The 14,384-nt window shown below is 46.3% G+C and overlaps 1 protein-coding gene across 1 annotated transcript in view; it reads right to left on the bottom strand.

The window, feature by feature from the left end:
• The window catches only part of LOC146193326 (uncharacterized), a 74,978-nt gene that overhangs the window by 51,051 nt on the left and 9,543 nt on the right, over window positions 1–14,384 (bottom strand). The window contains exon 5 of the mRNA XM_084600518.1: window positions 10,093–10,421. Coding sequence (XP_084456644.1) covers window positions 10,093–10,421 — 329 coding nt within the window. The remainder of the gene's footprint in view (window positions 1–10,092; window positions 10,422–14,384) is intronic.

Genomic DNA, 14,384 nt, shown 5'->3' with positions numbered 1-14,384 from the left:
TGAATGCCCAAAACTAAAATGGTAACCCCGCGAGTCTTTCAGCTTTTCATTTTTCAGTGATTGCATCAAGAAAGTACACACTTCGTATTCGGTGCTTTCTCTAGGTAAACAGACGATGCTGCGCGTAGTTCCTTAAGGATAATACAAAGGCACTAGAAAAAAAACATCGCTGAGAAAATGGACATTTGTTCCGTCAACTTGAGGCAACGTTTTCCTTCTAGGCAATGAAAAACTTACCTTCTAATCACTAATTTAATGTCACATGATCATGCTATGGCGACACGATTTCGTTTTGTATGCGCGTTCTCAGTGACAACTGGATTTGTACTAGAGGTTAAGTAGATGCAGGGATGTAATCGGCGTCCAATACAGGCATATTGGGTCTTGAGTGCTAGCCGGTCTGGGGTACACATATGTGGTCGCATGGTCGTGCTATCATCACATATAATTGTGCGACAAACGTATGCGCCTGGGACGAAATCTGCATGCATGCCAATAGCGTAAAACCGTAAACACATATAGCTGATCCCCGATAGTGTGCCGCTTATGAGTGCACCGAAAAGACGAATCCAGACAGCTGCAGCGGTACGTGCTTGGATGGGTTATAGTAATTGTCGTCCCGTACGTGGTACTCTGTGAGGTCCGAACGATCGGCTGAAATGTTGTCGGAATTAAATGCCGCGGTTTCGCGTCCAGCGCACGTATATTCAACCATAAAAATGTAGAATTTGTTTTGATTGAATGGTCAACGGAAAATAATCACTTCGGCAGCCCATTAAAGCTGCGTTTTTAGGATGGCAATGACAATCAGGATTTCAGCGGACAAAGTGGTTCATCGGGGCAGTTTCCATACAGGGATAGCTAATATTGGAAAAACAAAAGACAAATTGGTCCATTACAGCCAGTTTAAAAAAACGGAACGGTCAACGTCGGAAGAACACAGGACACCTTGGTTCATTGTAGCCAGTTTTAAAGACTGAACGGGCAACGCCGAAAGAACACAGGACCACATGGTCCATTGTAGTCAGTTTTGAAAAAGGAACGGCCAGCGATGGCGGAACACGGGACAACTTGGTCCATTGTTAGCCAGCTTAAAAAAACTGAACATCCAATACTGGAAGAACGGAGGATAACATTGTCCATTGCAGCCATGTTTAAAAACCGGAACCTCCAATGTCGGAAAAACACAGGACAACTTGATCCATTGTAGCCAGTTTAAAAAAAAAACGGAAAACCCAACGACGGATGAACGCAGGACAGTTTGGCCCGTTATAGCCAGTTTTAAAACCCGCTGCGACCATTATTGGAGGAACAACGGCAATCTCGGTCCAATATAGACATTATAGAGAACTCACTGTACAGCTAGGCCTAAGCTAGCCAGTGTTGGCTACTGGCAGCGCCAACACCGGGAGAGCATTGGCTAGACTGGGCCATTGTTAGACATCATGTTGACTGGCATGTCCTACATTGGGAGCATGCTGGTTAGGCTGGCCCAATGTAGGGCCATTGTTTGCCGTCGTACTTACAACATTGGCCCAATGCTTTGTGCTGCCTGGGGGGGGTGATGAGTACGAAGTGGCGGGCTCGTTTGTGGAAGAATAAAAAAGAAGTGCGTCGAACTCATTGCCTGGCTCCTTGGCTGAATACAAGTACCTTCGCACTTGTATTCAGAACTGGAGCGCAACCACTGAGCCATCACGCGTTATACGCTTCAGATTCGGATATCAATTGTGTAGACATGTCGCGGAATCCTTGTGGATTGTGGGTGAATGTTCTAATTATGATGGGTCCCGAAAGCGATAGCGCGCATGCATAGGCTGAATTTCTCGACATTCTTCCTAAGGCTCAAAGGCCTCACTCTGGAAGTGACGGACCAACTAGCATAGGCAATGAAGAAAAGTTGGGAAGAGGCAATTTACGAGACTTTTCTGGTCAGAGGCCGAAAAAACGACCTTCCTTTTGAGACGTGTGTTAGCGAGGTACGCACACCTGCGAGAAAAAGTGGAGAGACCACGCACTTTGAAAGGTCTGCACGTCCGCTTTTTCTGAAGGTGCAAAGGTTATTTCTGTTTAAGGTACTTTCCTAATTGTACTTGCCATCTTGCCGAAATACTTTTGTCTGGCGCATCGTTTTATATAAAATAAAAAAAGCAATCGTAGCGGTTAGCTCGAAGCTGTACTTGTTGGCTCAATGCTGCGTACTATGGCTGGAACTTGAAACCGAAGGAGGTTCTTGCCTCTGTCAGCCTCTCAAATGTGGATTTAATAGTTGGTTTGAACGTCTAGCGCTTCCAGTAATTCAGGCACAGCAGGGTCGAATTGCCAGCCGCCGGACACAGCTTCAGCACGAGAGATGGGCGCCGGAGACAAGCGATGGTGATGGCGATGCCGCAGCGTTTTTCGTTCTTTGTCTCATTTACACGTGTACATATTTAGTCCGACAGTTTTCAATTACCTGCAAGGTATTTTGCGTAATTCATAACAAAAGTTGTCCAAAAGAGCAGAGAAGATAAGCGCAAAACTCCGTCTCTTCATTACTAATTTCGTGTCGCCAGTAAAATCTTTTCACAGCAAAACCAATTGCAGATCTCTTCTTTCCAGTCATCTGACAGTATTATATAAAGTTTTGAAATTAATATAAAAGGTCAACCGACAATCTTTTTTTATCTTACGTGGAAACATTCAACTATTTTTTTTTATTCCTTTGCCACCGCCTAGAGCAATTGGAATGATTGGACTCTAAACTAATGAGCGGAATAAACTAATTTGTTGTTTATTGCTGATATATATGTTCTGCGCCATATAAATGTACCGGGGCTTGTCATGCTCGCAGCCTGCACTAAATCTACCATTTTTTATTTTTTACCACTGTGGGAATGCTCAAAACTAAAATGGCAAACTCGAGAGTCTTATTCCGGTTTTCATTTTCCAGGGATTGCGTCTAGAAAGTACACACATCGTATTCGGTCCTTTCCCCAGGTAAGCAGACGATGCTGCGCGTAGTTTCCTATGAATAATGCAAAAGCACTAGGACAAAAAAACGGCTGAGAAAATGGTCATTTGTTCGATCAACTTGAGGCAACGTTTTCTTTCTCGGCAATTGAAAAGCTACCTTCTAATCACTAATTTAATGTCGCATGATCGTGCTATGACAACACGGTTTCGTTTTGTATGCGCGTTCTCACTGACAACTGTATTTGTACTAGAGGTTAAGTAGATCCATGGATGTAATCGGCGTCCACGACAGGCATATTGGGTCGTGAGTGCTAGCCGCCTTCCTAGCCAATATGGCACGCGACCGACCGTGGGCCGCTAAATGCCCGAGCAAACGTTGCCAAACAGGTCGGCTTTCAGTCGGGGTTACAAGCTCGGGCTATGGATGCTGACCGACTTCTGCCCAACCTAGCACATGGCCGACCATGGGCCGCCCAATGGCCGAGCTACCATGCCCGAATTGGTCGGCGTTCAGTCGTGTGCCCGCGCTTGGGCCTCGGTTGATGGCCGGCTTCCGCCCTACCTGGTACATGGCCAACCATGGGCCGTCATTCGACTGAGCACCGAATGCCGGCAGGTCGGCTACCAACCAGCTGCCGATGACAGTCGGCAAATGCTGTCTGGGCTGAAGTGCCCGCCAAGGCAAATATGGAAGCTGCAGCAATTTTGTGTGGGCAGCTGCAGTTGGACTGGGTGTTTTTCTTTTTACCTAGATGCAACTTGTTTTTTCCACGTGGTTTAAATTCTCCACAAGGGACCAGTTGTGGTATCATGCGGGCACGCCCGCCTCCCAGCCCCATTACGGCCAATAGGGGTCCTAAAGTGGTCTTGTGTGGGAAGCCCCTATTGTGCTTGGTGTTCTTTTGAACCTAGAGCCCGGGTGGTCATTGCACGTGCCTTCAAATTCTCCATATGAAACCGATTTCGATAAAATGCTGGCTCGCCCGCCCTCGAGCTCCATTACGGCCGATGTGGGACCTAAAGATGTTTTCTTACGGCTGCCTTATTTGGGCTTCACGAGGGCTGGCCCAAATGCAGAGCTCATTCAAATTAGACCTGCCCCCAGTAACCTACAAGCGGCCGATTTGGGCAGCATGTGGTCATGCCGATTTTCTAGCCAACTACGTAGGTTCCTCAGTGATTTAATGTGGACAGCTTCGTTTTGGATCTACGAGGCTTTCCCATAAAGAGCCCACATTTAGGTTGGATTGCTCTCAAATATCTGACAGGAGACCCTTGTGGTCTGGATGCAGGAATGTGCTCTGCATTAGCACAAGCAACGACCCTATTGGACCCAGGTAGCAGTAACAGGGGCAAGCCAAAATGGGGCTTGGCCACTTTTGCCCCATCGGGGACCGATGCATGGTTTATGATGGTTGCCCCAGCCCTACTTGCCTATGACAAGTCTGCTGGGGTCGCACATTCTGTGCTACATGTATAGTTTTCATGCTCCTGCAAGGTAAACAGAGGGCTATTGGTCACCCTATACCTAGTGTAGATATTTTATTTTAAGTGCGTCTTTCAGGCACACCATGAATGGATGGGCGCGTGCATCATTGTCCCTTCTGTTGGGAGCGTCGCAGATGCCCCCCTCACGCCAGTGAGCCTTGAAAACCTGCATTTTACTCATTGACTGTACGAAAGGCAAGACGTACCTTAGACCTCTCCCTGTTTGTAAACATTTTGCGGTCACGGAGGCACGTGACGAGGTGAGGCGCCGAAGGAAAACCGGCTTGGTGGGCAAAAACCTCCTTTCCAGCCGGGTATCCCTGCTGCAAAGAGCGTCGGGGAATTGCCATTGCTGGGCAGTTCTGCCTCAAATTTTCCGTTAGCAATATTCAGATCTGGCAAAATATGCCACACTATTTAGTATATGTACCCATTAGTAATTTGCAATTATTATTGCAAGTATGCAATTATTTTTCTGCTCCATGATCTGGCGTGGCCCGTTGCGGACGACCTGAAATCCTTCCAAACGCCTGAAACGGATAGGACTTAAACATGCTGTAAAAGAGAGCAATACAGGCCTATTGAAGGCATAAGGTTTTTTTTTAATATGTCCTTCACAAAACCCGACTCCTGGGCCCCACAAAGCGTGGAAAATTGTGATCGGAAACAGCAGCGCACGCGCGAGACAGCTTGTGCTTGGCTGGGTGATTACTTCCCAAGAACAGTGATTTTTAGTTTGTGTTATGTTCTTCGAGACAAACAAAATATATCATTGGTATAGTCGTTGAGTGTGCGGGAAAAATTATTTCAGCCTTCTCGAGTAATTCAGTCACTTAAGCTGTGTTATGAGGGAGCGTGGATTTTCCCCGCAGATATCAATACCACGCGAATGGGTCCCGCGGTATAGAAAGTAACAAAGCGCGTTTCTTGCCACATGATAGTAGTCGTGCAAGGCATATATATATATATTCATTAGTGCCCTTAAATGATTCCAGTAAGATACCTTTTTGATTAGGACAGGGCAGCCTTTAACCGCGCTATACTATAATTCCGTCTAGGGATGAGGCTGTACTAAGCGGTCATGCCGCTGGCATGACAATGCAATGGGAGCCATCTTGTGAAAGAGCTAGCTCCTTCAACATGACTTGCTGAACTTTAACAAATTCAATGCCGAGAAAGAATCTCTCAAAGCCCTGCCATGGATCGAATGCCGTCTGCATGCTTTTAGAGCGCGATCGGTCAGCATTCACTACTATTCGTTCGGGAAGTAAAGCAAACTAGCCTGTGCGTTCTCCCAGAAATACGTGAACTCACGAATATACCAGAAAATGTGCTTATTCTCAACTACAAAATCGAGGCCTGCTAGCGCATGACGTTTGTCGCTTCCCTTGTTGCACAACTGAAAAACGCATTTGAGCGCTTCTCGAAAGAAACACACGCCGCTAGTCATCTTCGATCGAATATCGCATCAAACCACATGACCGCTTGATGACATTGAGAAACACACAGCGAGTTGTCACCAGATGACACCAATCCTCCACACTACGCCACCAGCACCCGAATGTTTTGCCAACAGGCCAAACCCCGTGGCGGCCGCCCCCTTCGCCCCTCCTCCGATACGTCATTCCTGACGTAGGCCAGGAGCGGACTATTTGAAGAATTGCTGTCAGCAGGCTTTTAACACTGACACCACCAACGCAGCATGAAGAACCTCTGGCAGTGTGTTTTTCAGATGCCACGGCAGTATCCACAAGCATGCCCATCGGACACTTCTGTACCAAAAAAAAAAACAATCCATAAAAGTTATATACGAAAAGTTCGAATTCGCGTAGATAGCTTTCCATCGAAGATATTTCTTAGGACTTCTAAAAGGGACATAAGTCAGGAAACTCCGCATCGGAAGGATATATTATGAATATCTCTCGACTCCTAGTCACCTTTTATATTATTGGCAAGGACACAGATTTAAATTTCCCAGCTTTCTATGCATGTAGACGCAAATACGACACTTATAGAAGTCCGGTTTATCGTTTTGCAACATCTAGGAACGCTTTGGCTGGCGTGTTAAGAGAGAACCAGCCGGACCGAAGAAGAATAGCATAAATATGCTTTTTATGCTGAATGTTGAACAATCAGAAGAATATAGATTGTAAAGTGGCCACAAGAACGAGCTAGAAATGTTCACAATGTCTACCACTTCTCAAACCAAAAACATCGTATGGCAGAGCCGCATGTATGAGCGGCGCCGTGGTCTCAATGAAGGTTGTATTTTAGCAGGTTAGCGCATTGGTGCACTTAGCAGTCCTGACACTTTCTGTTTAAAGGTGCGCGACGTCTCAGAGCGGCATTTTGTCACCATGATCTTTTGTTGTTTACACAACAAGCGAAGGTGACATTTTCTTTAAAGTGTGAAATATGTTTGATTGATTGGACGCCTAAAGGCGTCAACCGCGACATCATATGAGATACACGCTAACGTAACTCCGGCCAAAACAATCTTGAGAGGGCGTTTCCGAACACCCTAGGGTGCTTTATGTGCAAATGAACGGTCTGCAAGCCACTTTGCACGTGATTAGCGCATCCGTGTGCCATTGCCTGCTACTCCCATGTACCGTCTTTGCTGAAAGTAACCAGGCTGCATGTTTTGCTTGTCGCTTGTATTCTAAAGCCTACATGGCTTCTCAGAGGATCACAATTTGTTAACAAGTGAGGGCAGGAGCTCTCCTTTACTTTGCACAGATTTACAGCTTCAGAAGTGGTACGAATTCTCCACTACCTGACTTAGAAGCGAAACCCGTAGCCTGGTTACTTTTAGCAAAGACGGCACGTCACTGGAGAACTGGGGCAATCACTAAGTGTGAAACGCCTGAGCCAGTTCTTAATTTTATTCATTGTAAGCGTGTGGACACATTGCCACCTAATATAATTTATATGAAGGAAGAAAATTATACAACATGACAAGCTTATGGCAGCAATAATTATTGCTTGCATTTAATGTGTGTTAGGTTTGCTATAATCAAGGACAAGGCATAAACGCGATTGCCAAAATGTTTTGTAGCTATAATTGCAGATTAGCGAATTCCGGAGAATTTGAAACGTTCGTTTATTCAGTAGTCCACCAAATTGGAGGATGCATGTTGTCTGAGAGCTCAAATAAGCAAGTTGTATCCAGCACGTTTTTTCAGCTATGCTGAATAAAGAAACACCAGTCAGCATTGTAACGTTTTATAAGAATTGGCGACAAACACGAGCATAGGTTTAAAAAAAAATTCCTTTGGCTCTCCGCGGACGAACGCAGTTACAGCATGTTTTTCCAGTACGTATAGACATAACATTGTACAGGGGTACAAACTGCAGACAACAGGAAGTAATTAACAGCAAACTCAACATTTCTAACTCGACGGATGGTTAAATCAGAATATTCACACCTAATACTAATTATTAAGACGGCCATAAAATGCATTTAGGAGATGTGTATGGTTCAAGATGTTTAGATACAGTGCTTTAGAATATGGAGCACTGTAGGTTAGTTGAGACAATAAAAGCTTTCTTCTTTTCCTTTTGCCAAATTGAAATGTCTTTCACATTATTACTTATTAATGCATATACCTAATTCGATTTGTGGGGTTTAACGTCCCAAAGCGACTTAGGCTATGAGAGATGCCGTAGTGGAGGACGCCTGAAATTTCGACCACCTGGGGTCTTTAACGTGCACTGACATTGTACAGCACACGGGCGCCTTGCTTTTCGCCTCCACCGAAAAGCTGCCGCCGAGGCCGGGATTCGATCCCGCGTCCTTAGGAACGGTAGTCGAGTACCGTAACCACTGCGCTACCCCGCTGGGGTGAAAGGCGTAGTATATGACACCCCTCTCTGTTGACACCTGATTAGCGCCCCAAAGGAAGGAAGGAAGATTGGAGTGAAAGTAGAGAGAGAAAGGGGTGCCGTAGTGGAGGTATCAGGAGTAATTTCGACCATCTGGGGATCATTAACGTGCACTGACATTGTACAGTACACGGACGTCTCTTCGTTCCCATCCTTCGAAACGCACAGTCGTTGGGCATGCATTACTGAACTACCAAGGTAGGTTGTAATGCACATCCAGTGTTCCAAATTTGTTGATAAGACTTTTGTACTGCCCTTTACAATAGGAAATACCTCCCCTAATGCTAAACCAACGCTACTGCACAGCTCAGAAGCAGATCGTCTGATCTCTACGCTTTAGACAAAGGCTATACCTGTTGGGAGCATACGATACTGCTTTATGAAGCCCGTCAAGAACGAACCATAATGTATTTCTTACTTCTCAACTTTGCTCATGCTCTGCAGAGCCTTATTTTGGTTCCCTTTGTTCAAAAATGGTCAACGAGCACGCACCCAACGACTGAGGTCTGGGACGGTGCATAGAAAGACTGCATTTAATGCGTTCGCGTTCTCAAGATGGCGACTAAACCATATGTTCTCGCTCACGAGCTCAAGCTTTCTTTTTCTTCTTTTTCCTGCCGCTGACTCGTTATCTTCTTCCTCCTCGTTGGCACGGAAAGAAGAGCGGTGCTAAAGATTTAGCACACTCCCGGCCGCAAAATGTTAGGTGTTGATTACCAAGGGCGTAGGCTTCTGCATTGCTCACGTAGTGACAAATCCGTAGCCAAACGGGACCTTACTGAAGCCTTGTTTTGGTAAACTTCGTACTTGTTTGGTGGTGCCTCGTGAAGCCTCCAATTGAAGAAGGCGAGTAGATGGGCACCATCAAGCCCAAAAGAACGTAGGTAAGCGAATATGGTATCCGAAATATTGGTGTCATGTTGGCCCTGAATAGCCTTAGGGTAGTAAGATTTATCCAAACACTTTCGTGGTACTCCTGGGACATTTTGTCCAAGCACCAGGCTGCTCACACTCACTCTCGCTTCAAAATCGGGCTGCCACTCGCTGGACATCCAATACAGCTCGCTGCTAGACTGCTGCATCATTAGAAATGCTTGAAAAGTTAAATGACTTCCCAGTGGCATGGCCACCCGTGTGGAGTAGCAAATGAGGTCTGTCATCTAAGCTTCCAGCTGGTACTCAGTGCGGACGCCGGCGTTCCCCGGGAATGTGTGCAAGTCCGGCTGGCAACATCCAGTCTTCTGTTATTAGGTGATTTTTTATTTTCTTCCTATGTAAGGCCAAGTCACGCAATATATTTTGTAGTTTGTCCCTGAGCTGGGTTCCAACGCTATCGTGGTTGGCCAATGAATCAAAGAACCACATTCCGAAGGGTAGATGTTCTCAGTCGAGTGTAGGCAGACAAGTGACCTGGACGGAACATTGTATTGGTGGTGGGTGTGGCCCAAGGGAAGAAGGAACTGAAACTTATCAGAGAAGAATGGCTCCACGAAAGTCAAAAAAAGGTAGCAGAGGTAGTCGGCGATAGCGCATGTGTAAGTCTCCCCTATCACTATGGAAAGCCGTGGAAGTATCTCCGAGGGTCTGACAATCAGCTTGAAGATGCGAACGTCTCTTTGAAGTACTGGTCCCGTTTCCAGAAAGAGTGGTATTTTTCCCAGGCATTCAGAAGAGGTATGCTCTGTCTGCTGTTTATGAGCCCGCACGAGCCCCACGAAGGATTTCTCCGGCTTGCGCTCGTAGTAGTGCACTTTCTGAGCGTGCCTTTGCATGCCGACGTCGGGCCTTGGGAGTCCCAGAGCTCGAGCCACGACTCTTCTGTAGCCTTCATCGGAAGGCCGCTCTCCCGACGAGAAGCATTCTTTCAGCAATGTAGCTGCTGTCATGACTTGCACTCGCGGCCTGTTTGGCGCTGGAGCGCTTCTGACAAAGGGAAAGACTCGCAGTTCCCTGTCAAAGTAACCCAGTGGGCTAGTAAGGTTCTCCTCATGGCTGGTCTCCAGCAGGCAGATGTCGCGCATGGCACCCTGCAAGTTCTGCCTATCGTTCGTTCCTTTGTACTCGATGGTGCAGTCCACGCACAGGTTCGATACCTGGTAGAGAAATAGTTCTTCGTCTTGTCGTTGAGCTGCGGCTAGAGGTACAATTAAAGTAACGGTGTAGCTTGACAACCGTGGTTAGCACAACGAGGTGGCAGTAAGACTACGTGTCGAACGGATACTTACGCTCTATTTGTGCCTACATTCGTGGTCATAAAGGCCGGCGCAGGGATTCACAGGGTTCTGCTTACAGTTTACTGGGTACAGTGCCACTCAGGGGCAGTCCAGGTGTCTAAATAGAGGAGCCTTTGTGGCCATCTGATTGACTCGACCAGAACGTGTTCGAAGAATGTCATTGAAATATAACAGGTCCTGAAGAAGGCCTTCGGAAGTGCTCTGGCTGTTTACCTGCTTGAGTCGATAGGGTACACTGCGGCGCAGGTCAGTGGCCTGTTTGTGGACATTGTTCATATTTTCAAGTTCCCAAAAGGAGAAGAGTCATACATCGCTCTCTGTTGTGTTCGTTCTCAGCACGCAAACCATCGTTCCTGTTGTCTACTTTTTCGTTCTCAAGCAAGCTGTCACACCTTGAAAGGTCCATCCCAGCTTGGACTCCAAAGCGATGAGTGATGGCATCGTGTCGCATCTGCGGACCTGCTCCGTCAAAACTTTCCACATCTGATCCGACCCAATTAGGATGCTGATCCCACTGCAGTTGCCAACATTATTACAACAATTCATCTGCAATATGTCGGCCACGCTGCTTAAGGGACACCACAAACGAAAAATTCATGGGCGTCTCCTCGGTGTCCTTGCATATGTAAGGAATCACAATAGCGTGCAAATGATCTCATCATCCAAAAACTAGCTCTTTAGGTGCAGCTGTACAATGCGCCGTTTCTGGCCGCTTGGTCGGAAACGTTTGCAAAGGTATTAAAGGCAATCTTTATCAATTCCACGAACTTCGCCTGCAGTTATCTTGCCAACGATTCTGTAAAAAACATGCGCTGACTGCCTCCATCAAAGACTTCCCGAACATGGCAGTAGGGGGCGGAATGTTTGCTACAGAATACGAGAAGACGATTCAAGGGAGGTACATACAGTTGCGTCGGTGGTCATTCTATCCTCTCCTTGAGCTCCCCGCATCGCTTCCGCATTGCATATGCTAGTGGCATGTCGAACCCCGCCGTTGAAGCATGTAATCTTGCGACGGCAGTCTCGCGCACGATGTCCTTCGGTCGTACAACTAAAGCACCACACGCTCCGTGACAGGAGCTTCTTCTTGTCTGACAGCGGCAGGTTTGCACGGCACGAAGAAGTCAAATTGTCACTAGACGAGCAGAAAACGCAGACTTCGGTGATCTTTGAAGAGTGAGTATGAAGAATTGACGACGTCGGTTGTTGCTCAGTCGTGGTCTTACATTGGTTATTATGGTATTCCCTATCGAAAAATGCAGTGAAATGCAGTGCCACTGGGGCACTGGGCAGTGTTTTCCAGTGTAAAGCAGCATATTTTTTACACTGGCAATACTGCGCCACACTGGCGTCGCACTTGGATTCACTGGGCCACACTTGTATTGCACTGACGCTGGCAGTTTAGCGCTGGGTCGCACTGAGTCACACTGGCATCTACTGGACATTCGCTGCAAACTCACTGGTCCCAGCGTTGTACAGCGCAACGCTGCGCCTCTCACACTGGGTCTCACTGTGTCACGTTGGCGTCTACTGGACGTTCACTGCAAACTCACTGGTCCCAGTGTTGTACAGCGCAAAACTGTGCCAGTGTCACTGGATTCACTGCGCGCAGTTTGCGCACTGGGACAGTGCCCGCATCACAGTCACTGGAAAAATTTGTGTTTATGCACTAACGTTTAATTGCTGGAGAACATACCGTGCATCTTAAGGGCCTAAATATGCGTCTGGCGCAACCGTATGCAGTCGGTCCTGCAATGAATTGACGTATGCGACGAACGGCGATGTAGCCCACGACCCCGTCATGCACGAGTATATTTTCTTACGCGCGCTCTTTAGGAATGACGCTCAATTCACGACAAGCAAAGTTTAGCCATTTTTACATCTCCGCATACTCACATGACGCCGATCGGCCTTTTCACGCCTGTTTGCGCGCTGCGAGCGTCGCGGCGGCGGCGTAGCGGCATAGCGATGCAACGTACCTTACGCCAGTACGTGCACGATCGTTTGGCACGTACTTACGTGCCATCTGTCGCGCTTAGTAAACGGTCTCGAAATCCGCCACCTCGATTTGCTCGCATTTTGTAAGAAGCCACCAGCATAATTGACCGCCTTCACTTCTTTCTGAAGTACGTATATATGCTGCGCCTCAAATCGATATCGAGTGTCGCGGGCATTGAAAGCACGCATTTTAAAGCGCGCGGCTCTTCGTTTAAGTGCAAACAATGCATAAAGGGTTTCACAATTTTATTTTTGTATTGGCCAAATGGATATTGAATTTGTTTGAAAGGCCTGTGCTGGTATATACCCGCCCAGAGCTCCTGCCGAGGCAAAGGTGCGGCACGGCAATGCCGGAAACAATGATTAGCTGCATAAAGCAGGGATGTTTGCGGAAGACTAGATAACCACCTAGCCCAAATTTCTCCTTACGAGAGTACTTTCGAGAATTCTAGATATTAGCGTCAATAGAGCGGGCACGTACGTCTAAGCAGTCACCCCGTGCGAACAGATGAGAGCCACAAATGAACCTGAACAAAACTGTCGTTTTGCAGTCAGTGTCGGTTCATGGTGTGTGCATAATGGGGTTATACTTATTTTTTCAAGTGTCAGCATAAATTCTCTTAGTGCCAGAGGCTTCTATATCATCGCCAACACGGGTTTCTTTGGAAGAACTTTTGATTCCAAACTTACAGCTGTGAACAAGCCAGTACAAAGGCACAACCAACATCTTTACATGGCACTTGCTGCATACAATGTGTATAAACAGCAAGTTATTATTCCATGCAAACTTCTGACTTTCACAAATATTCATGAGATAATTATGAGGGTTCTGCTAGGCTCTTATTCAAAAGAGAAAGTATGAGCAAGAAAACCATTCAAAGATTTTATTGAAAACATTAAGGAATCACCGCTTCAGATGTATCCGAAAGCACAATCAAGTACAGAATAGTTTCAACATATACATATTGCACTATCACATTTTATACTTCCATTTCGTGTAAATGCTGCATTCAAAGTTCAAGATCACCATTCTTTTGTCAGGCAGCATCTCCTGTGCATAATTATTACACTAGCATTTTGTCAGAAAGCGAACATTCATCCCTTTCCCTTATGGCAAAGAAAAAAAATCTTTTTCCAACAACCGAGCTACACTACATGTCGACTTTGTTATTCAAGGTGGTTCGATTTGTAGCACTACACCTGCTAATCTATAGAAATATTGTACAATGCAGAAATACCTCCTCCCTCTTGTAATGCACCACATGGATAAAGCAGGAGCATGAGAACCATAATGATACTCGAAACAGCCATTAAGATGAAAATTACAACAGCTGCCAATTGTAGATTCAGTTCCAGCTTGTTGGCTATTGCATAAAGGCCTATAAATGTTGACAATTTTACAATGAACTGTTTCAAACCAAAACTTTTTTTTTGTGTATAAATCAAATGCACCCAAATTTGTTCAACAGCATGAACAGCTTCTTTGTTTCAAAATAAAGAAGCTCTCGGAAAAATACCACATGACTAATGAAAGAATACTTGTGTACAGGACTTTATTCGCTCGACTTCTGTGCCCAAGGATGCAGGATCGAATCCTGGCCACAGCGGCCCCTTTTCAACTGAAGCAAAAAACAAGGCACCAGTGTGACATGCGATGTCGGTGCACACTAGAAAACCCCAAATGGTCGAAATTTCCAGACTCCTCCACTACAGCGTCTGCCATTTCATTTTTTCCTTCCCTGAAGGCATTACATAAGGGGGGAGCAAAGTCAAGATTTTATGCCAGCGAGAACAAGAACACTACAGAACAGAGAAAGAATACTT

The sequence above is a fragment of the Amblyomma maculatum genome, chromosome 4 (genome assembly GCF_055883805.1).
Source record: "Amblyomma maculatum isolate TAMU_Amacu chromosome 4, ASM5588380v1, whole genome shotgun sequence".
NCBI lineage: Eukaryota > Metazoa > Arthropoda > Arachnida > Ixodida > Ixodidae > Amblyomma > Amblyomma maculatum.
The sequence above is the reverse complement of the archived record's forward strand: the minus strand, read 5'-3'. Positions and strand labels throughout refer to the sequence as shown.